The 23,743-nt window shown below is 39.4% G+C and overlaps 1 protein-coding gene across 3 annotated transcripts in view; it reads right to left on the minus strand.

The window, feature by feature from the left end:
- ARHGAP21 (Rho GTPase activating protein 21) overlaps nt 1–20,060 on the minus strand; it is a 78,082-nt gene extending 58,022 nt beyond the window's left edge. Inside the window, exons 1-2 of one of the 3 annotated variants that reach the window (XM_083376183.1) lie at nt 18,416–18,817; nt 8,773–8,922 (exon numbers count right to left, since the gene is read on the minus strand). In XM_083376183.1, coding sequence (XP_083232309.1) covers nt 8,773–8,781 — 9 coding nt within the window. In that variant the 5' untranslated portion in view covers nt 8,782–8,922; nt 18,416–18,817. Of the gene's footprint in view, nt 1–8,772; nt 8,923–18,415; nt 18,818–19,267 lie in introns of those variants that run through there. The other 2 variants (XM_083376181.1, XM_083376182.1) reach the window with 2 other exon arrangements.
- Between the last annotated feature and the right edge of the window lie 3,683 nt (nt 20,061–23,743).

Raw genomic sequence — 23,743 nt, forward strand, 5'->3', positions numbered from 1 at the left:
TACCGGGAAACTCCCAAGACAACTCTCGCGGCCGCATTCTGTACCAGTTGGAGCCTCCGAGTGGTCTTCAAGGGAAGCCCCATGTAGAGAGCATTACAGTAGTCAAGGCGAGAGGTCACGAGCGCATGAGTGACCGTACACAGGGCATCCCGGTTCAGATAGGGCCGCAACTGGCGCACCAGGCGAACCTGGGCGAAAGCCCCCCTAGTCACGGCCACTATATGATCTTCCAGGGTAAGCCGTGAATCTAGGAGTATATATAGTTGAAGACTAAAAGTATCAAAAGAGAATTCCTTCTACAAGTGTCTACACATATTTAAGCATCTATAAACTGGATTACTGACTGGCTGCAATCAAGAGGCAAAAAAAACAAAACAATTCAGGAATAGTGGGATCTCTATCTTTTGTGATGAAAAATCTCTTTTCCAGAATCTTCTTTCTTTTGAAGATCATTTGGCAGCAGTCAATGTATGAATTATAATTATGGAAATATGGCAATATTATTTTGTTATCCCACAAATTTGTTTTCCCTCACTGCTTTGAATTTCACAGTTGCTGTTGTGATGAGCAATGTTATTATCTAGATATTAAGACTTGTATAAGAAGTCTAAAGCGTTAGGACACTGAATCTGGACATTTGTGTGGACAAAAATGAAGAATTGAATCAACTGAAGAGGGCAAATAAAATTTTCTGACACAAAAATTAGCCTTCTAGCAATCTCAAAGGTACTTTTTCAAAAGGCAACTGTTTTCGCCTTGAGAAAGAAAAAGATGTTTTGCTTTCTTGGATTCTTCTTTCTTGGATGAGAAGCGAAACATTTTCTTCTACTTCCTCAAAGGAAAAAAAAGTCCAGTTGCCTTTTGAAAAAGCACTTTTGAGACAACTATGACTGAATGACTTAGAATCTACACATTCAGCCTTCTAGCAATTAACCAGAGAGAAGAGCTTCAAGATGGGAAATGGGACAACTTGCTACAGCCAACTCACCATGGCCAACTTGCCGCGGGACAACTCACCACAGCCAACTTGCCATGGGACAACTCACTGCAGAACAATTTAAGAATTCTATTTAATTATTTAAAATAAATAAAAAAATATTTTATTTTTGGCCGTTCACATTTCATTCTGTTCCTCCTTTTGCATCCTTTCTGTAATTTCTATTCCACCATTTCTTTGTAATTCATGTAACTTTTGTCCGGCAATGAATTTTCCTGTGGCGAGTTGGCTGTGGTGAGCTGTCCCACAGCAACTTGGCCATGGTGAGTTGTCATAGACCCTTCAAGATGCCCATGGTATGTTTTCCCATTTTATAATAATGTGAGCAGCCTTTTGTGACCCAAGAGCCACACTTGACTGCTGACACTAGAGCCACAATCCCAAAATTTCATGGACTCAAGATACTTTTGATTTAATTTAAATACAGTGAATATGATAATTTCATTGTATTTAATAATGTGCCCCTTCTGACTCATAGCAAAATTACAGTTTGGCAATAACTTTTGTAAGGTTTTTATAGTTAAACCTAAAGCTTACTTACTGTAATGCAGCTCTTGGCCTTAGGTTGCACACCCATTTTATAATCACGTTAACTTACCTCATATGATTTAATAATACTGTTTATTAAAGCAAACAAATAATATAACCACGGGTACTTCTATGCCACAGCCAGCTTTCCTAAGAAATTAAAGAGTCAAAGACTAAATCATACCTATTGAAAATATTATTTCATTACTACTTATGTTTAAAACAGGAACTCGTTAAAACAGCAGGCAACAGCCCTCAAAATCAATTTTCATTACTTATTAGAAAAGGATTATCATTTTCACATTTGGCTTCAAAATGTGCACAGAATTATACTATCTTTACAAGATCTTTATCAAACTGCTGCAAAAACGACCCGTAAACATTATCAGATTGTAGCTATAAATTCAGTCAAAAAACCTAAATGCTTTTGTCAATTAACCACATTTCCAAACGTTAATATAAATATGTCCTCCCAAAATAAATGTGTATGTTCTAAAAATGTTGCACTGATGTACATTTACTTGGGAATAAGTCCCACTGAACTCAGGAGGACTTGATTCTGAGTAAACATTGTAGAGACTTCAGCTGAAAGTTTTAAATTTGCCAAGATCCACTTAAAATATGCAGTCCAGGAAATATAATCAGCTCCACAGGGGCACATCACTCTTTCAGCAAATCCAAGTGAGGAATGTACAGTGCAAAGTTAGTTTAGAAGTAGAGCCAGGACTCATTTGATTGCTGGAGAACTCAGTACAGAAAGAAACTATTTGAGTTATTGCACAATCCTACCTTTAAACTAGCTTTAAAATGACAGAAGTATATTCTAAGTAGTAATGGAAACATTTGTTTACCAAAAGCATCTTTCCTGTATGGTAATGATTCTAGTCTATATTCTACTTGTTGTATTCAATATAACTTGCATATTAAGTAGATATACATGTAATAACTATTTCAAGAATCACCCAGCCAGCACAGGCGATTTGTAATTGAACTAGATTCCAAAGTGACATCTAATTTATTGCTCAGCAACCGGGCAAAAGAAATTAAAAACAAGACCTCTGTTTTTAAGAAGTTAAAATAATGAAAATGTGCAAGTTTCAAATCTTACACAGAACTGCAAGAATTCAGTAAGTACACAAGATTTTACTATGGGCAAATTATAACCTAGCCTTCCTCCAGAAATGAATTAGAATTCACATAATATCAACTTTACTTGAACTGCGAAAAGTTCCTATTTATTATACTGACTGCATTGGAGAAATACAACAGAAAAGGCTAAGTACAGAATATATTCAGTTCTCAAAGTAGGAAGTGGGGAGGAGGGAAGAATCATGGTATATGCCCCCAAAGCTACAATTATCACCAGAATTCTCTTCTATTTGCCTGGACAAGAAAGAAGTAAGTAAGGATGTTTTATAGTTGTTGAGAGCAATTAACAAGTATTGATCCGAACATAAGAGAGACTTGTCAAAAATAGATAAATCTAAGTTTTATAAGTTATACAAAAGTAAGCATACTTTTTCTTCTCCTTAAAAATGGCTTTAATGGTTTTATTATTTATTTGCTATGAAAAGGAAATAAATATAAATTTTTATTTATGAAATTATGAAAGTTTACTGCATCTTTATTCTGACATGTAAATTAAAATATAATTATTAAAAATTGCATATTAATTTTTTGCTCAACTCTAAATTCAACAAAATCATGATGAGTACTGTCATTACAATTTATTTCTCATTTTAGGGGATCATGGCAGAACTCACAATACATATGTCAATAGATACTGGAAATCTGATTCCAAGAAAATCTCATTTGAAAGAAAGGTACAAAATAAAGAGGTCAAAAAGATTGATTTGTAAAAAGAAGAGCAAAGTACAAACATTTGTATAAATAGTCTTTGGCGTATGATCATTTATTCAGTGATTGTTCAAAGCTACGAATGGTGATTATAACCAATCTTTCTGTTCAATTCCAGCTGTCCCAGCACCCTGACAAGATCTGGGTATTGGCAATCAATTAACACGCCCTGTGATCTGTCATTGCCATTTACAGCTTTCCAAAAAGTTAATAGAGAAGCTTGCAGAAAAGTCACAGGTCACTGGGGTGTCTTCCACGCCCTCACACATTCCCCTACCTTCTCTGCATTTGTGCTGGCCAATCACACACACTCATGCAACCTCCCTGACTTTCACCACACCTCCCTCACACCCTTATGTACTCTCTTCGACAAATGCCTCTTGTGCACATCCTCACAACCTCCCTGATCCTCACGCACTCTTTCTTTCCCTCCCCCACCTGGTAGCAGCCACTTACATGCCTGCTGGTCTGGGATTTGCAGTTTCCTGCTGGCTTCCCCACTTACTTTGGTTGTCACCTAACAACCATGGCATTCAATTAAAGACTGCAATTGGGACTACAGAACTGCTGTCACTAAGCAATGTGGTTGTGCATCATGATTACATCCCTTAGTGACAGAAATTCCACTCCCAACTGCTGTCTTAAGTCAAGGACTACTTTTAAGGTTATGCTTTCATCAGAAAGCAAAATCAAATGGAAAGATTTCAGTAATGTGTAATATAGTATCTCTACATAACTAAAGAAACTGGAGGTCTATAATGAGGCTCCTCAAAGACTATAAATCTGGGATTGTGGGGTTTCTAACCACATTTTGAAGTATAAACCATTATCCACAAGCTGTGACTATCAATTCCCTGCCCCCTTCACTTTCTGGTAAAACATCCAATTATTTGACCACAAGTTTTCATTAGCAGCTGCTGCTATGGATGGCCTATAGTATATTTATAAAATGAATACAGTAAAAAGTGTTTGACTGCATAGAAAGGAATCTCAGAGCATGTCTCACAGATGAGAAGCCAGTTTCTGTTTAAAGTGAAGGATCAGTGAAGCAGACTGATCCTCCAGGCATCTATGCTGAACCTTATTCCCTTATTGTTTTAATCCATTCTCTTCTCTCTTCTGGACCCTCTTGTGTGTGTTCTCTGTCCTTCACCTATTTGAAGACTGCTATGAGCTCAATATAACTGAAAACTTTAACTATACCTTCTAGCCCCAGGCTTCCAAATCTCATGGTAGCCATTTTCTTCCTGATCAATTTTAGAATATTATATTATTCTTTGTCAAATTTCATCTTTTTACTATAAATATTTTCCTCTCTTCTCTGAAGTATTAGCTAACTACCTACCCACCTCCAGTGTTGTGTCATATGCTAACTGATGAGCACCTCCTTAATTTCTTGTCTGAAATGGTATAGGGCTTCCTGCCTGAGCAGAGGGTTGGACTAGATGACCTCCAAGGTCCCTTCCAACTACTTCTTCTTCTTCTTCTTCTTCTTCTTCTTCTTCTTCTTCTTCTTCTTCTTCTTATTATTATTATTATTATTATTATTATTATTATTATTATTATTATTATTATTTCCCTCATCCAAGTAAATGGATGGCCACTTGGTCATGACCAAGATGATAACAAGTAAAAGAAGAGCCATTTTGGTATAATGGTTAAAGTAGCAATCCAAAAACTGGACACCATGAGTAGTTGTCCAGCTATAGGTATAAAAGCCAGTTGGGTGACTTTGGGCCCATCAGTCTCTCTCAGCTGAATCTACCTCACAGGGTTGTTGTGGTTGGATAGAGGAGAAAGGAGTATTAAATGTGTTTACCACCTTGAGTTATTTATAAAAATAATAGAGGATAAAAATTTAATAAATAAATAAATAAATAATTGAGAGCACCAAATATAAAACAGAGTCTTGTGGCACCCCATACAAAACTTTCCTCCAAACTGAAACTGTTAACAATCACTCTTTATGCACCGTCATTCAGCCAGTTTTGAGTCTGTTCTACAGTATATAGTGCAGATTAGCTGATATCTTATTTTTATTAAGGAGACTAACCTGAGAGACTTTGCCGACATCCAGATCTATTATGTCTAATGCACTGTTCTGATCTATTTAAGTTACTAACATTATCAAAGGAGATTAACATTAGTCTGGGTAAGCCAATCTATATAACTGAATTCTAGAAGCAATTTTGCTGTAAATTAACAAATATTACTAAAGGATTGAAGAATGAGATAAAAGTAACATGAAGGTGAGATATACAGCTATGGTGAAATGATAACCAGTGGTAAACCACAGGCCATTTTCTTAAGAACAATTTAAAACGTACTAAATTATCTAGGCCTTCCAAAGTACATATTCCATTCTGTAGAATCTATCTGATTTTAAAAACTATAGAAGGAGAGAAAGAAAGATTCATTAAACTGAGAAATCAATCCATCCTTCTCCCCAATACTTCTAAACATTCAACAGGTCATTACATAGCAAATAAGTATCCAAGGTAATCGTTGGTGTAAGAAAATATGCATGAAGTTTAAAATAATGAGCTGCTAGTTCTATGATCTAACATATTAAAGTTCACTTCTTAAATAATTTAGTTTAATCAACCTGGAGCTGATGACAGTGATTCATCTCATTACTCTTATGTTAGAGGTGAAAGGGCCTCTTGGTGTTTGACACAGTCTGGGTGAGGTCCTGATAAACTGGGTGTGCCAACATTAACAATAGAACCAGCATAGTCATTCATCCATAGAAATATGTAAGAATTTGAATAGATTATGGCATAGAATTTACAAATATAACATCACCGACTTTTCCCAAAATGCTGACATACTTTGCAATATTGAAGATATGATATTACTGAGGGTAAAGGTAAATTGTGTTTTGCTTGGATATGCAAAATCGCTGCATTCTTCAAGAGAAATTATGGTCTCTGGGCAATATAGAGGGTAAAAATGTCAGCATTTATTTTTATACTCTAGTTTTGTTTGATCTAATTTAACTAGTATTGAGATGGCTTCCAAATGCAATATTTGATATTTTAAAAGCAACCCCATTTAGAGCTAGTACTTTACTTATTCCAAGTAAAAATGGGTGTTGTTCCATTTAACTAGACGACATGTATGTATTAGGCATAAAATAGATTCACGCATAAAAAGACAGCAGCACTTTTAACTGTTAATTTCATATATTGTTTGTTTGGTTTTTATCCCACTTTCATTATTTTTACAAATAATTCAAGGTGGTGGACATATCCAATACACCTTCCTCCTTCTATTTTTCCCACAACAACCCTTTGAGGTGGATCAGGCTGAGACAGGCAGATTGACCCAAAGTTAACAGTTGCCAAAGTTCTTGTTCTGTACATCAACTAGCTGTACCATTATTTTTAACTAGACTAGGTTAGATTTTCAGTGTGTTTAAGTCCAGTATGTTCACTGAAACTCCATCAGCATAAAAACTAAAATATACTACTTAACATTAAACCTACTTGATTTCTGAAATAATCTGCTGTGTTCTGAAAAAATAAGCTTTGAATTAATAACCTAAATTATATACTTTTAAATGTCAATAATTCTTGAATTCAATATTCTTGAATAATACCTATAAAAGGGAAGACCGCCCATGTTTTATTCAAGAAGCTTCAGGACAATTAATTTATTTTTTATTATTTTACAACTGGTTTTATGTTGCTTTAACTGGCAACTCTAAGAAGCTTACGAAGTTAAAATTAAATAAATAATTTAGCAAAATATAAACAATACCATAAATACCATTAAACCATATTTCAACAAATTATACAATCATATACAATAATGAGTACGAATGAAACTTACATACAGTCAACTGTACTTTTAATAGTGCTCTTTAAATTCTATATTTTTGTAATCTTTTTATTACATTATAGAATATAAATAAGAGCCTTATACAGTAAGAGTAATAATTACAATGACATAGGTAGTTCTTGACTTTTTTGCAGCTATCCATTTCACCCCTAAGAGCTATGCCATTTGTAGCAGACTAGTATTTGTTTAGGCACAGCTTTAGAAAAGTTGCTAAGAAACAAACATTTTTTGCCAAACAGATTTGAAAAATCTAGTGTTGAAGCACAATTTTATTTCCAATGCCTCCATGACTATCACAGTAATTTGATGCATACAATAGTTATTTGATAATTGACTATAAGTCAATTAAAAGTCCAGCTGGAAAAAGTCAAAGGCTATATCTCACAGATATTTCAGGGAAGCATTGATCAATATTATCCTAGTATTCAATGAATAAATTCTTTGCTTTAGACCAGGAGTCCCAGTCTAGTACCCTTAATATGCATTGGCTTTATTTTCCATAGTGTGTGTGTGTGTGTGTGTGTGTGTGTGTGTGTGTGCACGTGCGCGCACAGTGGCTCATTGGTTAAAGACACTGAGCTTGTCAGCTGGAAAACTGACAGCCTGGATTTAAGATCTGAGCACTGCACAACAGGATGAGCTCCTTAGCTGCTGCCCACCTAGCAGTTTGAAAGCATGCATATGAAAGTAGATAAATAAGTACCATTTTGGTTGGAAGGTAACAGAGTTCCATGCGCCTTTGGCATATAGCCATGCTGGCCACATTACCACTTAAATGTCTTCGGACAATGCTGGCTCTTTGGCTGTGAATCAGAGATGAGCATCGTCCCCTAGAGTTGGACATAACTGGACATGGGAAATCTTTATCTTTTCCATATTATTTACTTAACAGAACAATTATATTTGTACCTTTAGATAAATATACCTGTTTATAATGCAATGCCTCTCCTATTTCTATAATAAAAAAATTAACACTTTAACCAAATATGCAGATAAATATTGTCTTCAATCACTAGCATTTTAAGATGCTAACAGACATAAATCATGATGCTCCAAAATAAACTTCCATATTTACCTCCAACTGATGACAACATCATTATGAAAAGAGTAAATACAAAAAGAATCAGACTTTGGAAGAACAAAATATAGCAACATTTGTGAAAACATTAGTTAGCAATCATTAGTCATTAGTTACCAAACTTCAATGTATACATATAAAGAGCACTAACAGTTTGGTATAATGCTTAAGTTGGTGGGCTAAAAATCAGAAGGCTATAAACCAAAAGAATGATTTTGAGTCAGTCAACCTGCCATGCAGGATTGCTATTGTGAAGAAAACAAAAGGAAGGAGTATTAGTTATACGTGTTACCTTGAGTTATATATAAAAAGTTGGGACAAAAGTATTTTACATATAAACAATTCATCAATATTGCAGTAGAATTTAGATGCAAGTATATCCTGTAAATATCAAGTCTGATTTATCCTTACCCAGGAGATTGTCAGTATTCACAATATAGTTGCTAGAGGTTGATCTAAAATGACATACCAATTCCATTTACGTGTAGTATTCAAACTGAAGGGGCATGGTGGCCTAAATGGTTAAGATGCTGGACTTGTTGATTGGAAGGTCAGCAGTTCGAGACCCAAGCACCACATGATGTAGTGAGCTCCTGTTCTTGCCCCAGTTCCTGCCAACCTACCAATTCAAAAGCATGTAAAAGCAAGTAGATAAATATGTACCACTTGGTGGGAATTTAACAGCATTCTGTGCACCTCAGCATATAGTCATGCCGGCCACAGGAACACAAAAGTGCCTTCGGCAGTGCTGGCACCCTTGGCTAGGAAAGGGAGATGAGCATCCCCTCCTAGAGACACGTATGACTGGACAGGAAACCTTTACTTTTTATTATTATTATTATTATTATTATTATTATTATTATTATTATTATTATTATTATTATTATTATTATTATTATTATTATTATTATTTATTATTATTATTATTCAATCTGAAAGCCAAGACTGGTGAAAGCTCTACAATCCTTGCCTCTTTGCAAAGGTGCTGTTTCAGTATCAATTAAGCATCATTAAGCCCCTTCAGAACAAGCTTCTTGACTTTCTTCACATTTAAAATTATATCTGCACCTTGAGTGAAACTCTCTAGAAAAAGAAATACCGTACTTCTGAAGTATATCAAAGTGACGAGACACTGAAGGAAATTGAGAATAAAGCTTTTCAAAACACATGAAAGAACCTTTTGTTGAAACTGAATAGCATTTTAATTTGTACACAATTACTAAATCATATGCTCACAGTGGCCTATGCAAGAAACCACAAGTAATGTCAACCTTGGGAGAGGGGCATCACTGTACAGATGGCATATATCACATATTTGTATCCCTATATCTGATGAAAGAACAACAATTACAATGTTTGTGTGATTATTTCATGTGCTTGTTTCATCTGCCTCCTAGTGCTCTCACTGCATTGATATGCATGCGTACTCAGAACAGAAAGACTAAGCATCAGGAGCAGTTCAAAATGACAGATGGTATGGCAACCTTTTTGAGTGAGTGCAAAATTAAAAAAAACTATGCTACAGAGAAACTAAAAATAAAGGTTAATTAACCCAATATTGGCCCTTTAAGGACAAAATATTAAATTGTGATTTGATGTACGTTCTGCCTTTCTGTCTTGTGCAGTCTCAAAGAGGAATATGAAACCTTTGTTTCAACTTCCAAGCTATGCAGAATTTTTTTGTTATGTCTGAACCGAGTTCTCTTTAGTTTACAAGTTATATATTCTCCCTGGAATCCCATCAGAAAGAATAAGTAAAAGAAGCTTCGATAGCCAAGATGCTGCCATTCAGACCAGATCACAATGCCTGAAATACCACTCAACATACGCTCAAGTTGCAGTAAATAGGTCATTTCATTATAGATAACAGAGTAAGAGTTGGAAGGGATCTTGGAGGTCTTCTTATCCAATTCCTGCTCAAGCAAGAAACCCTATACCAAATTGAAAACTTTTCTTACTGTATTTTATTTATACTAGGGATAGTAGAGCATTCCCAGATTGTGAATATTCTTTCATAGCTGAGCATTCCCAGATTGTGAATATTCTTTCAATATTCACAATGTGGGAATATTCCACTATCCCTAGTATAAATAAAATAAAGTAGGAAAAGTTTTCAATTTGGTACAGGGTTTCCTGCCCGAGCAGGGGTTGGATTAGAAGATCTCACCCAATATAGGTGAATCCTACTGGAGTACAGTTTCCATTTGTCAAGAACACCTCTACATTTTTGGGATGTAATTTCAACTTGCCCACTCACATTTAGTCCATTACTATATTTAGTGAATATTCAAGAGTATCTATGACTTCTTTGAGTTAAATAATAAGGAGCAATAGGCTGAATACTATCAGTATATTATTTATGCAAGTAGTTATCAATTTGTGATCGGTCGTTTTACAGTTGTTCAAAGTTACAGCAGTTATAGCAGTCTCTCTCCCCCCAAGATCTGGTCCCCAAGTTCTGGCCACTGCAGTACCCCCAGATTCATTCACTTTTATAGCCAAATGCAGGAGCACTGCAGCACCCCCACCTATCTTCCCTTATGTGATCCCTGAAAACATTTCCCTCCCCCATCACCTCCCCTCTGACATTAGGCCTGATTCACTCCCCACTAAGTCCCACATAATCCTCCTCACTTACCTGTTGAAGAAATGCTATGTTTTCCATAATGCTGGAATGGGCTGCTTTGGCACAATTCCAAAATCATGCTGCATTGGCTAGGGATAGACCACTCCATTTTGCTGCCTTAACATGACTTGCATAGTGCTTTAGAAGCTTTTCACAGCCTTCAGAAGCTTGCTACATTATTGTACAATCTTGTTAAGGCAGCAAAACAGAGTAGTTTGTGTTGCAGCCTCTATTTTGTTCCTGCCCACAAGCAGGTAAGGGCAAAATGGCAGTTGCTTCCAAGTTGCTACTGGACAACCAGGGACAAACTGCTCCATTTTGCTGTCTTAGCTCAGTTGTACAAGCCTGCAGAACCTCTCTACAGTGTAGTGCAACCTTATTAAGGTAGCAAAATGGATTAGTTTGTTCCTGGGCTGCATGAAGTAATTCTGGAAGCAGGGGTGCAATTCAGCCAGTGGAAGCATAGCAGCTGATTCTGAATTTGCCCCAAGCCGCTGAGGGACAAAGTGAGCTGTTATTTTGCTTATGCAGCCAACACAGCCTTTTAAGGCCCAGATTTCTGAAAGACTATGCAGATTGCATTAGCAAAGTAGAATGGGTTGCTTTTTCTCTTGGCTGCACACAATATTCTGGAAGCAGCCACCATTTTTCCAACAGTTGAATTGCATTCTGGTAGCTGTAAATATCTGGAATTGTGTCACACGGCCACATGTTGAAGTGAGCCACTCCAGCACTCTGGAAGGCCTCAGAGCTTTTCAAAAGGTAAGCCAGGAGGGGAGTATTTGGCCTAGTGGAAATCAGGCCTAAAGCTTGGGGGAATCCAGTGGGAGTGGGAAAAGGTTTGTGGGGACCCAGGGCGGGGGGGGGGGAAGGAAGCAAAGCACGAGGTATCTATGGGGGTGGGTGAGGAGGCCTAGGGAGGACTGTTGCCTAGACCAGGTCTCCAAGGGCCTTCCAATCCCTGGGGCACTCAATGCTCCAGTGAATGACTTTCACACTCTTTTAACAATTCACTGGGAAAAACAGGGACGGGGGGGGGAAGAGAATCATTAAGTGAGACATTTCACTTAATGACAATCACTACATGCACCCCTAATGGGCAGGCTACATTACATCATATCTTGACAACTACCTGTATGCAATTCCAAAACACCAGATAACCTCATGTAGATATTGAAGAACCCTGGAGATAAGATGAATCCCTGTGGGACATTACAATTCAACCTTGATGCTATATAATAGTTCTATAACACTGACTTCTGGACATCATACAGTAGCATCTTCTGAATACAGCCCAATAGGAAGAACCAATTCCATTATAAAATTGCACCATTAGTTCAGAAAAATACTATTATTGATGGAACTGAGTTTTACTAAAGAAAAATTAGCAAGTTACTCTTTCGTGACACCCCCAAAGTCCATTTATTTCATATATGATAGCCACCAAATCCCTGATTTAAATCATTTCAGGTATCTTTCAGTTATATCCAAAGCTATGAAAATATCATTTTCTTGATTATGTTTTACAAAAGTAGGTGACACTGGCCCATAATTGTCCTGAATCAAAGAATTTTTAAGCAGTAATCTTGTCTCTGTGGAGATCAAATAAAAGGTTAGCCATCAATTTTTCCACATAACTTGTCCACATCTTTGAGGCCAACAGGCTGAGAAGAAATCAAAGCTGTTTGGACAAGTAGTGGTTGAAGTTGTGTTTCTATATTCTGCCCTAACACTTTAGTCAACATTAAGGGAAATATAATTAATTTTGCCCAAAGAGATTGTTCTGGCTTCTACTCTCAAATATTTTGATGGATGGGATGTCTCAAACATAGTACATTAAAACTATATTGCATTATTTTATATTGATGGAACTGAAGCAGTGAAATACAGGTAATCATTGTTTAGCAACTGCATCCTAGAGTGACTGTAAAAGTGATAAAAAAGTAACTTGCAAACAATCCACACATTAACAAACTCAGCAGACCTGTAAGGTAAAGGCAAATTGAAATAAGATGATAAGTACAACCACAGTTTAACTTAGTAAACACTTCACTTAATGAATGAATTGCCAGTCCCAATTATGGTCACTAAATGAAGTTTGTTAAGACATGCCATTCTAAGAGTCCAAAATAAATATAAACTAAGGGTGAAGGTAAAGGTTCCCCCGCACATGCGTGCTAGTTGTTTCCAACTCTAGGGGCCGGTGCTCATCTCCGTTTCAAAGCCGAAGAGACAGTGCTTGTCCGAGGACGTCTCTGTGGTCATGTGGCCGGCATGACTAGACACCAAAGGCGCACGGAACGCTGTTACCTTCCCACCATAGTGGTCCCTATTTTTCTACTTGCATTTTTACGTGCTTTCGAACTGCTAGATTGGCAGAAGCTGGGACGAGTAACAGGCGCTCACTCTGTTACGTGGCACTCGGGATTCGACCCGCCAAACTGCCAACCTTCTGATCGACAAGCTCAGCATCCTAACCCACTGAGCCACCGTGTCCCTTAAATACAAACTAAGGTTTCCTAAAAAGATGCTTCTTTGGATGTCACTGCAGGAAGCCTTTTTTTAGAAAAGAAATGTTGACAAGGCCAGACTAGTGAACTGATGATCAAATAATACTTTTTAATTATGATGAACCTACCCTCAAAGCCAAAGAAGAGCTGAAATTAAAAGGACTTGTCTGCCACTGATTTATATTTACAATTGAAAGAAAGGTTTAAATTAGATTTAAAAAGTTATGGAATTGATTTTGTACAAAATGAATAGGAAACGCTTGTATCGTAACAATGAACATATTGCTAAGGTTTATAAATTGTTATTGAAATTGAATTTGGAGAATGAGCATGTGAACATTGTATAATTCAATGGGAAAAGAATATAGGACATAATATAATGCTTGAATGATAGGAAAACATGGAGAAAAGGTTTAAAGTTCACATTAAATTATATTTTTTTTACCACTGATATGTAACACTAGATAAATTGTCAAAAATGTATAAAACTACTTCAAATGTATGTTGGAAATGTAAATGTAAAGAAGGAACATTTTTCATTTATGGTGTAGGTGTGATAAAGCAAACAAATATTGGAAAAGGATTCACATCTTAATACAGAAGATTCTTAAAGTGAATATAATGGTAAAACCAGAGCCTTTTCTTTTAGGCTTAATAGACAAAGATCTTTAAAAAAAGACTGGAATTTTGATGTTATATATGCTGACAACAGCAAGAATGCTGTATGCACAAAAGTGGAATGACACCTTAATTCCCACAATGGATGATTGGCTGCAAAAGAGTTAGCTGAGATGGTTAACTAGACTCCTTTAATTAAAGTTTCTACTTGGAAATTGCTTCTGGATTTTGTGACTGAAGTAGAAAAAAATGAAACTTTGATTTTGGGTTTGCTGATTAAAAGGTTTGTTGTAGTAGAAATAGTAGTATATATTATGTAAAAGGAAAAAGTTGAGACTGTATGTTCTTACCTTGTTCTACTGTGCTAAAGAGTCGGAAGTCCATGCATTTTCTTCTCCCTTGTACACTACACTTTTTCCTCTTCTCTTTTTCCTCCCTTATTTTTCTATTATTTTTATTTCATTTGTATTTTATATTTTGATAAACTAACAAAAAATTGTGAATCAGTTTGCACAAGGATGCGTCTTCTCCCCAAGCTCCTTTATATTCCACAGAGCAATCAAAGATTCTGTAAGCACATTAATAAGATTATCTGGTTCTATTAAAAACCATTTAAACCAGTGCCTACCATTACTATGTTCTTGTACCAACAATCTACAATTTACCTAGGAAACTGGGTAACTATGACAACAGTCATACAGGGATCCACCATCTGTAGATTGTGTGTGTGTGTGTGTGTGTGTGTGTGTGTGTGTTCCTGTGTGTGTATCGTTGTACTAGTACTCTGGCTCTCAGAGAGGGCTCTCATCTTTATGGTGAACTTGTCCAGCAGGAGCAGCTGAGGACAAGAAATCCTGACTGCTCCTGATCACCATAAAGATCATCTTATCTTGTTCAAAAAGAGACCTTATACAGCATCTCTACACCCAGATGGTATCCTTTCTGGCCACCTGAAAATAGCATCATCCATCCAAAATTGGCAGACTGTCAGATGTCACATCTGATCAGTAATATGAATTCTGTACAGATCAGAGTAAGTCAACCTCTCAGATTTTCAACCCTAACTGACCTATACCATGGAGTTAACTAGAAGAGAAAACAAAAAATTAACTCCATCCCATCCTCATCATCTCACTCAGACAGTCTTCATGATACACGCCACATGCACACTTCATTTGGAAATAAATCCAGGATATAAGTTTTTTTTAGCAGTAGTTGACCTGGGAACAAAAAATATGGCTTTTAAGAGGGACAGCCAACTCTATTATTTTGACTTTTTTCAAGTTGCAGCCTAAACAAATAATTGAGATCAGCCTTGATGAGGCTTTAGAAATATAAACTCACTTGAATGATCATTTAGTACTCCCAAATTAGAAACAACCATGTTCAGGCTTTCTTCCTCTGTGTTCTGTCTGTTTCTCTGTTAATAAGATTGCAATCTGTTTATAAACATGCACCTTATTAAATCCAGAGAGAGAAAATTCAGAAAAATACACATATGATCAAATTAAAAATCTTTAGTTGTATGTGTACATACATGTGTGTGCATGTGTATACAGATATAGACCTACACACACACACACACACAAATCTATATTCAGTACAATACTGAAATGAAAAAGAATTAACACATAATTTCCTATATTGTAAGATGCATTCAACACTTAAATGACCCCATAGCAATCTGTAAAAATGCTCATAAATCCTACATTTAAAGCAACAATTCCTACAACAAAGACAAAACTCCAGAATACCATTTGATTTTTAGCATTAATGTCCTAACAAATTTAGTACTGATAATAGATTTCATTTCAATAGTGCTATTATTGTGTTCAGGTGAACCACAATTCCTTTCTTAAAACTTATTCTCATCGTATGCATCTTATTGCCTGCAATAATTACTTTGGGATTGTGTTTGAAGGCAAGAATCACATGTATAAATAGTAAGTCATGAATTTAAAGTTTATGATAGTTGCATTCATAAATTAAACATTGTTGATTTATAATGTATTAAGAAGCTGCCACACTCTGGGCAGACTACATTATATGACCATAATATTTGCATATTTGTATAACGTTACTCAGAAGTACTTTTGTTCTACATATTTGATGCATATAGATGTATGTGTATGCACACTACTTCTTTAAAATTGTGAACGCATCCCAGATTTTTTTTTTCAAAATGAAAACTATTCATACCATATAAGGGACAAAGACAATATTCGAAAATGGTAGAGTCCTGTTAATATTTTGCAATATAAATTGTTCAACTAAATGTTAATAAGACAAGGTAAAGGCATGAGCAAATTCTCATTTCAAGTTGATCAAAGCCACTACAATTATTTCTGTTAGAGCACAGGTTATAATCAGCTCTTAAATATTTATATAGCAACCATTATCCTTTTCAATATCAGTGGAAAAAAAGTCATAATTTTCTTTTGGATCTTTCAAATCTGATTTTTTTCTGCACAAACAACTCTGAACTAAAATATGTCTTTGCACAGAGAAAAGAAAACATATTTGCTACTTGCTACTTCAACAAGTGACTCCACCTATAAAAGCAGCAAAACCATAGTATTATTTGTTAAAATGTATCATTATAATCAAAATAAAACCAATTCAGATATCATACTGCCTAATTATCAACTCCTTGTTCATCAAGAGAACAATTGCCTGGACTGAGAGGACCCTCGTTTTCCTTTCTCTAGCTGGAACTACTTATGATTCAGTATTCACTTCTAAAGGACAAAACCAAACCAGAACCATAGTTAGCATTAACAAAACAATAAAAAAAATAAAATTAAAACATAATACTTCAAATTATGCATTGGGTCTCTACTTCATAATTACTCTATCATCAGTATAGAGTTGCTAAAGCTCATTCATTCAAATTGCATTCCAAAAGCTCTATTTGTCATTTATGTCAATATATATGACCAAAAGCATATAGTTAAACATCACTTCAGTTATTGTGGAAGTCAATTATACATTTTCTTCAGCTACGCCACAATTAAAATTTATACTATTTTAGTAAAAAGGTTATATTTCATTTCAAAGAGATTTCATTTTTAACTGTAGGTACAGCACTGCTAAAAGTGATTTTCTGAACCAAAGATGGGATTTTTTTTAAAAAAAGGAGTGTTATTTTGATCAAATACATGGTCAGAAATATGGATTTTTCAAAAATTATTTTGCTTATGCTGAACAAATATTCAAAACTAAGTCTACATTGCAAGTTACAGATCTAAGAGTTCGGTGGAAAGGTGTACTCTCAGTGCTGGAGAACAGCACAACTCAGTAGAGGCTATTATTGTTAATAAAACAGACAATATTTCAGGGTAGAATATATTCATCCCTGTCCCCCAAATAGAATATAAGGACTGACATTCAGTTTCAAAAAGGAAAAAAAAAAGCATTCCGTTAATTTCTATTAAATTTGAAGTTGCCTTTTAAAAACAGAAGCTAGTTCAATGAACCGGTATCACTTTGCTTATTTTGTATGCCTCAACTGCAAGGGATTAATTATGGTTTACCATACTAAAGATAGGTGGATTATATAAGTAGTGCCTGGTTCACAACTTCTACGTAGTGAAAGAGTTATTTGAAATAAAATCTCAGTCAAGCAGCCCCCCCCCTTTTTTTCATTTTCTAATGTTTTCAGACATAAAAAGTATGGAGCTAGAGGACTAAGAATCCAATCCATTATTCTTTTGCAAAAAAAGAAAAAGGCAAAGGAAAAGCATTTGAAATACTAAGCCTTAAATATAAACAATGACAGTTCTCCATCATAATTTTCTACAGAGAACCTGCCCAGCCCAGGTGTTATAGCAAAAGCAACTCTTTCAATAATGTGCTTACAGTACCATAACACCATTTGGCATTTTTTACATTAAAGCACAAGGTAAGCCAAAACAGTAGAATCTGTTTTAAAGCTACACTAAACTCTCTATTTATAGGTGTAAATTCCATTATTCAAAAAGACATTCACAATAAATCAGCTCCACAGGCTTTCATAATACACTAAAACAAATATACCGAATTTATAATCAAAGCTCAAAGCTTTACATGCAGAAGAAAAAAACATTCATACACCATATGCTTTCACACTCTACATCCACAGACACACTGCACAATATTCTGGCACGGCCAATGTGAAAGACACTCTCACAGTTTTTCTATGAAAAAGGAGTCACTTTTTGATACTTACAGCACAGTGCTGGCAAAGATCTAATGTTTTTATGTACCGCTAATAGGGATCCTGGGATGCAGGGTTGCAAACGTTGGCTTTCTAAGGACAAGCTGCTAATTGGAAAGTGGCAATTCCACACTGTTAAGCCCAAGAACAGAAAAATACACACCTTTTCGAATTTGAGATCCATGGACTAACATCCCAGCAGCAGAGCCGGGATAGTGGGAGAGCCCCGGGAAGCTTTTTGGAGTAAGCTCGTAAAAAGAGGGGAAGGAAATATGTGTGTACTGTACACACACAGAGGCACCAGAGGGAGGGAAAAATAGAACAGTGTCATTCAAGGGCTTCAACGAAAAAAAAAATAACCCGGGGAAGACTGCACCGCCTCCTCTCTCCCTCCTATCAGATCAATGGGACAAAGAGAAAGGGGGGGAGAGAGGCAGAGAAAGGAAAGTCGGGGGTGGTGGTGGCTGCCTTTTCTAAAGGGTTTCCCAGAGAGGGCGGGCGAAGGGCTGGAAGCAGTAACGCTCCCTTCCTTTATCAACAAGAGGAGGTCCCGCTGTGGCATCTCCCTCCACCCCCAGGAGAAAACGGGGAGAGACGAGCGAGGAAAAAGTAGCCGATCTCTCTCGCCCGGGGCCTCCGCGTCCTGTCAGGACCAGGAACCCATCCAGCCTCCGAAAGCGGGGAGGAAAGGGGAGCGGAGCCGCGTCGGCTAGAAACTTTTTCTTTTTCCCGCCCCTTTTCCCGTCTTTCTTCCTCCCCGCCTCATTCGAGGGTCGGGCGGCCGAGAGCAACACACGCCGCTTCAGCAACTCCGGGACGGGAAGGCAGGAAGCAGGCAGGCCACAGGGATGGGGCGGCCATTAAAGCCGCTCCAATCCGAGCCTTTCCCCGCGCACGGCGGCTGCCACCGAACCGCCCCTGCCGCGGCTTCCCGGTGGCGCTCGCCTCAGCCTTTGCCCGTCGCCCCACAGCTGGGATCGGGTTCAGCCCCCCTTCGCCTGTCCCCAGGTCTTACCTGGCTGTATTTCTCGGGGACGTCGGCTGCCGAGGAGTCTCTTTTTCCCTGGAGTGGCCCCACTGTCCAACGGCTCGCCATTATTTCAGACTCCAGTTACAATGGAAGGAAAAAAAAATCTGCTGGAGTCAATCCGAGGGGGGGATTTGTCGCGCGGCAAAAAAATAGGCTCCCGAGGGAGGAAATGGGGCGGGAGGCAAAAGCAAAAAAAAAACACGGCTGTCCACATGCACCAAGGAAGACGGGGGGCAGCCACTCCCACCTGGAAAAGATAGAGCTCAGGCTAGAAAGAAACCTTCTTTGCCTTTTTGGTAAAGGGCAAAAATGTTTTTAAAAGAGCGCTGTCCAGCACGCAAATTCTAAGCAAGCCTCGCCTTCACAATAGGGTCCAGGAGGAAAAGGATTCTCTCCCCCCCACCCCTCCACTTGTTCAAAAAGCCCGGTGAGGAAAAGGGGAGCGGAGGGAAAGGTCCTGCTGGACTTTCTTCACCGGTCTCGGTCGCCCCGGCGAGAAAAGAAAAAGGGGGATGTGTCAGTGGCCCAGGCAAAAGCCGTCGCCGCCTGCTCCCGCTGCCGCCCGTCCCTTGTTAGGCTAATTGCGTTGGCTCGTCATCTTCCTCTTCCTCCTCCTTTGCAAAGCCGTAGCGCAGGGAGGAGAGGGCGGAGGAGAGCAGAGGCGCTTGCCGCTGCCTCCTTCGGGCGCGCACGCATACACCCGTGTCTGAAGCATTGAGAAAACGGAGGAGGAGGACACCCATATATACAATTTGTCCAAGGACAGGGAAATAAATCAAGATTCCCGCCCCCTCCCCGTGACCGACATTTCCTTCTCAGGCGACGGAGGAGCGCAAGGTCCGGGCCAGGTTGGCGAGGAGACCGGATGCTCCTTTGGAGAAGCTCAGGAATTCGAAAACTTTTCTGCCCGATCCTGCCAGGCATGTGACACGGAAGTCTTGCCTGCTGCATACGCTTTTGGCACACAGTTTGAACCGGCCCAGGCCGATTGCAACCTGAAGCGGGGAGGTGGGGGGAGCCATTGATCAAGGAAGGAAGGCTTCACTCGGCTCCTAAGTCCAATTAAGGGGTTCAAATTGCTCTTTTCAGGTATGCTACCCAGCGCGCAGCGCTCAGTCTTGCTACCTTTCTACGAATGAGGATTGCTTTTGGTGGGTGGTTTACGCCCGATTGGCTTCGAAGTTAGTCTCTTCCCAGGAAAAAAAAAATACTGTAAATACCTCCTCTCTTTCCAGCTGTGCAGCACCTTGGCAAAGTTGCCCAGTACCTCGTCTTCCTACATTTTCCAAACGGAAGTCACCTCTCCCTGCCCGAGGGAATCCTAACTCTGTTTTTAAATTCTTTAAACGTGCTTGCCTTACAGGGAGCAAGCCTAAGGCTGCCAGGAAGGGGCACTGTTTTTAACATGGAGGGGAAAAAGGGGGGATCAAAACTTCTTAATAAAGAAGAAAAAAGCTACTGGTTTTATTTTACTTTTTTAAAAAAGTAAACAAGAAGCATTTACATTGTTCCGCTGCCCCAGGCAATTTGCAGGAGTGCCAGCTTCACCCAGGTCTGTACTACCTGTCAGTCTCATGATGTGCTGTTGAAAGGGGGATGTTCTGTACAAACTAATCAGCCTTCATAGTTAATCAGCCTGGGATTGGTCATTCCTACCGGTGGGAATTCCTGGACACTGGGTTGGGTGCCTGAGGTAAGGCGGGAGATTCCTGCCAGGGGGTTGGCTAGCGTCCAGCGGCTGCTGGGCATATAAAGCCACCCTGGATCGGCCAATCCCAGGTCTCCACATGCAGTTCAATAAAGCTACGTAACCAGAATCTGTCTCCCTGTTAATGTCGCCGATCCGGACACAACAGTGGCGACGAGGGTGGGATCGCGGCAGAACAGCGGAGAAAAGGCACGGAAGCAAAGAGCGCGCGGAGCGGGAAATTTGAATAGCTGTCAGCTGCACAGAAAGTTTTCAGCCCAGTGGCGCCGAATCATGGGCGGAAATTAAGCATGGCTCAAGTCGGCTTGGTGAAGGAATTTGACCCCAGACACCCAGAGGACCGGGACGAGTACATCGGCCAGGTCGAGGGGTACATGTTGGTGAATGGCATAACCGACAACCGGAAGAAGGCTGCAGCACTCCTAACAATCAGCGGCACACCAGTCTACTGGGTCGCCGTGGGGTTGTGCCAACCAGCTGCCGTTGCCAGCGTGTCCTACACGGATCTATTAGCCAAACTCAAGGACCATTTCACCCCCAAGAGGTCGGAGCTCTTTTGGAGAAGGATCTTTGAAAAAAGGAACCAGAAGCCAGGCGAATCTATAACCAAATTTGTGGCCACAGTAAGGGAAGCTGCACTCCATTGTAAATATGACAACCTGGAAGTGCGAATCAGGGACAGAATAGTCCTAGGGCTTCACGATGAACAATTACAAAACAATCATCGCAAAGCCCACCGGAAACTTACAAGAGGTTCTGGACGAACTGCTCACGTATGAATCCACAGGGAAACGCGACTCCCCCACAACAGCAATGGCGCAGTGGGCGAAATCAACCAAGAAAGCCATGTGGATGGTGGGGAGGAGGACTACCCGTGGGAAATGGACATCAACGAGATCACCCGGAGAGTCGGAAAAATTCCAGCGAGGATCAACCGTTCGGAAGGCACCGACTGCCCCAGAAGACAACCACCACCGCAAACGCACAGACCACCAAGGGAAGGTCAGAACCGACAGAGAGACCCCGAAGCTAAGTGCGGAAGCTGCGGAGGCAACCACCCCCGGGCGACCTGCAAGTTCCGCAATGCAAAATGCCGGAACTGTGGAAAAACCGGCCACATCCAAATAATTTGCAGAGGCAGACCACGAGACAATCAACTCCACGACATCGATGCCTGGGCCACAGGTAAGGTAACCCCCCACAAAAGTGGCAAAGAGACCCACAGGCCACAGGAACAGAGCTATAGCCGGGGGAAGGGGGTGGTCATTAACCAGTTGTTAAACCCCAAATTAAAAATTGAGGTCCGACTGCAAGGCATTCCCTGCAGAATGGAAGTTGATTCTGGGGCATCAGTATCCATCATTTTGGGGGACACCTTGGCACACATTGAAGCCAGAAGCGGGCAGCAAGTTCCCATTAAACAAACACAAATCCAGTTAGCTGATTTCCAGAGGACACCCATAAGAGTAAAGGGGAAGGTCACCATCGACGTTTGTTTTAAGGGATTTAAGGGGCCATTAGACCTCCTGGTCACTGAGGGTCAGAGAACCAGTTTAGTCAGCCTCAACTGGTTCAGTCCCTTAGGCATATGGGTCGGGGGAATTAACACAGTACAACACCGAACCCTCAAATCCATCTGCGATAGTTTCGCAGATGTATTTGATGGCTCTTTAGGGAAGTACAGGGGACCCCCCATTAACTTTAACCTGGATCCAGCAGTGAGCCCCATCAGGCTTAAGGCCAGAAGGGTACCCTTTGCACTCAAACAAAAAATTGAGGCAGAGTTAGACAAACTAGTAGGCCAGGGAGTGCTGGAACCGGTAGAAGGGGGCCCCTGGGAGACACCCATCGTCACCCCCCTTAAACCTAACGGGACATGAGGATTTGTGCCGTCTATAAAGCGACACTAAACCGAGCAATGAAACAGCATGCTTACCCGGTCCCAACAGTGAAGCAGGTTTTCGCGACGATCCAGGACGGCGCCATCTTTGCTAAGCTCGATTTGGCGCAGGCGTATTTGCAACTCACTGTTTCCCGGGAAGCTGCAGACACTCAGACAATAGTTACCCACAAGGGGGCGTTCTGAGTCCACCGTTTGCAATTCGGCATTGCTGCAGCTCCTGGCATCTTCCAAGAAGTGATGGAGAGGACCTTAAAGGGCATACCTGGAGTATGCCCTTACTTTGATGATGTATTGATTGCAGGAAAAACCGAGGAGGTCCTAGCAGACAGACTGGAAAAGGTACTGGGGAAATTTAGAGCTGCAGGGCTTAAATTAAAAAAGAGAAAAATGCTCCAGTGGGGTAAAATCCACTGAATGTTTAGGATACAGGATTGATGCTCAAGGCATACATCCTACTGAAGGAAAAATTAGGGCAATCAAATTAGCCCCAGAACCAAAAAATAAAGCAGAACTCCAAGCATTTTTAGGTCTCATAAATTTTTACCATACATTCTTACCACACAAAGCGGCCATAGCTGAACCACTACACAGACTACTTGACAAAAAAACCACCTGCCAGTGGCAGAAACAACACAATCGGAGTTTCCAAACACTGAAGGACATACTGTCCAGCAGGTCCACTGTCACCCACTTCATCGAGGGCGAACCAATATACTTAGCTTGCGATGCATCACCATATGGGGTGGGGGCAGTTATTAGCCACATGGATAGCAATGGGGAGCAAAGGCCTATAGCATACTATTCCAGAACCCTGACCAAGGCAGAGAGGAATTATGCACAAATTGACAAA

This window comes from Vipera ursinii (assembly GCF_947247035.1).
Source record: "Vipera ursinii genome assembly, chromosome: Z".
NCBI lineage: Eukaryota > Metazoa > Chordata > Lepidosauria > Squamata > Viperidae > Vipera > Vipera ursinii.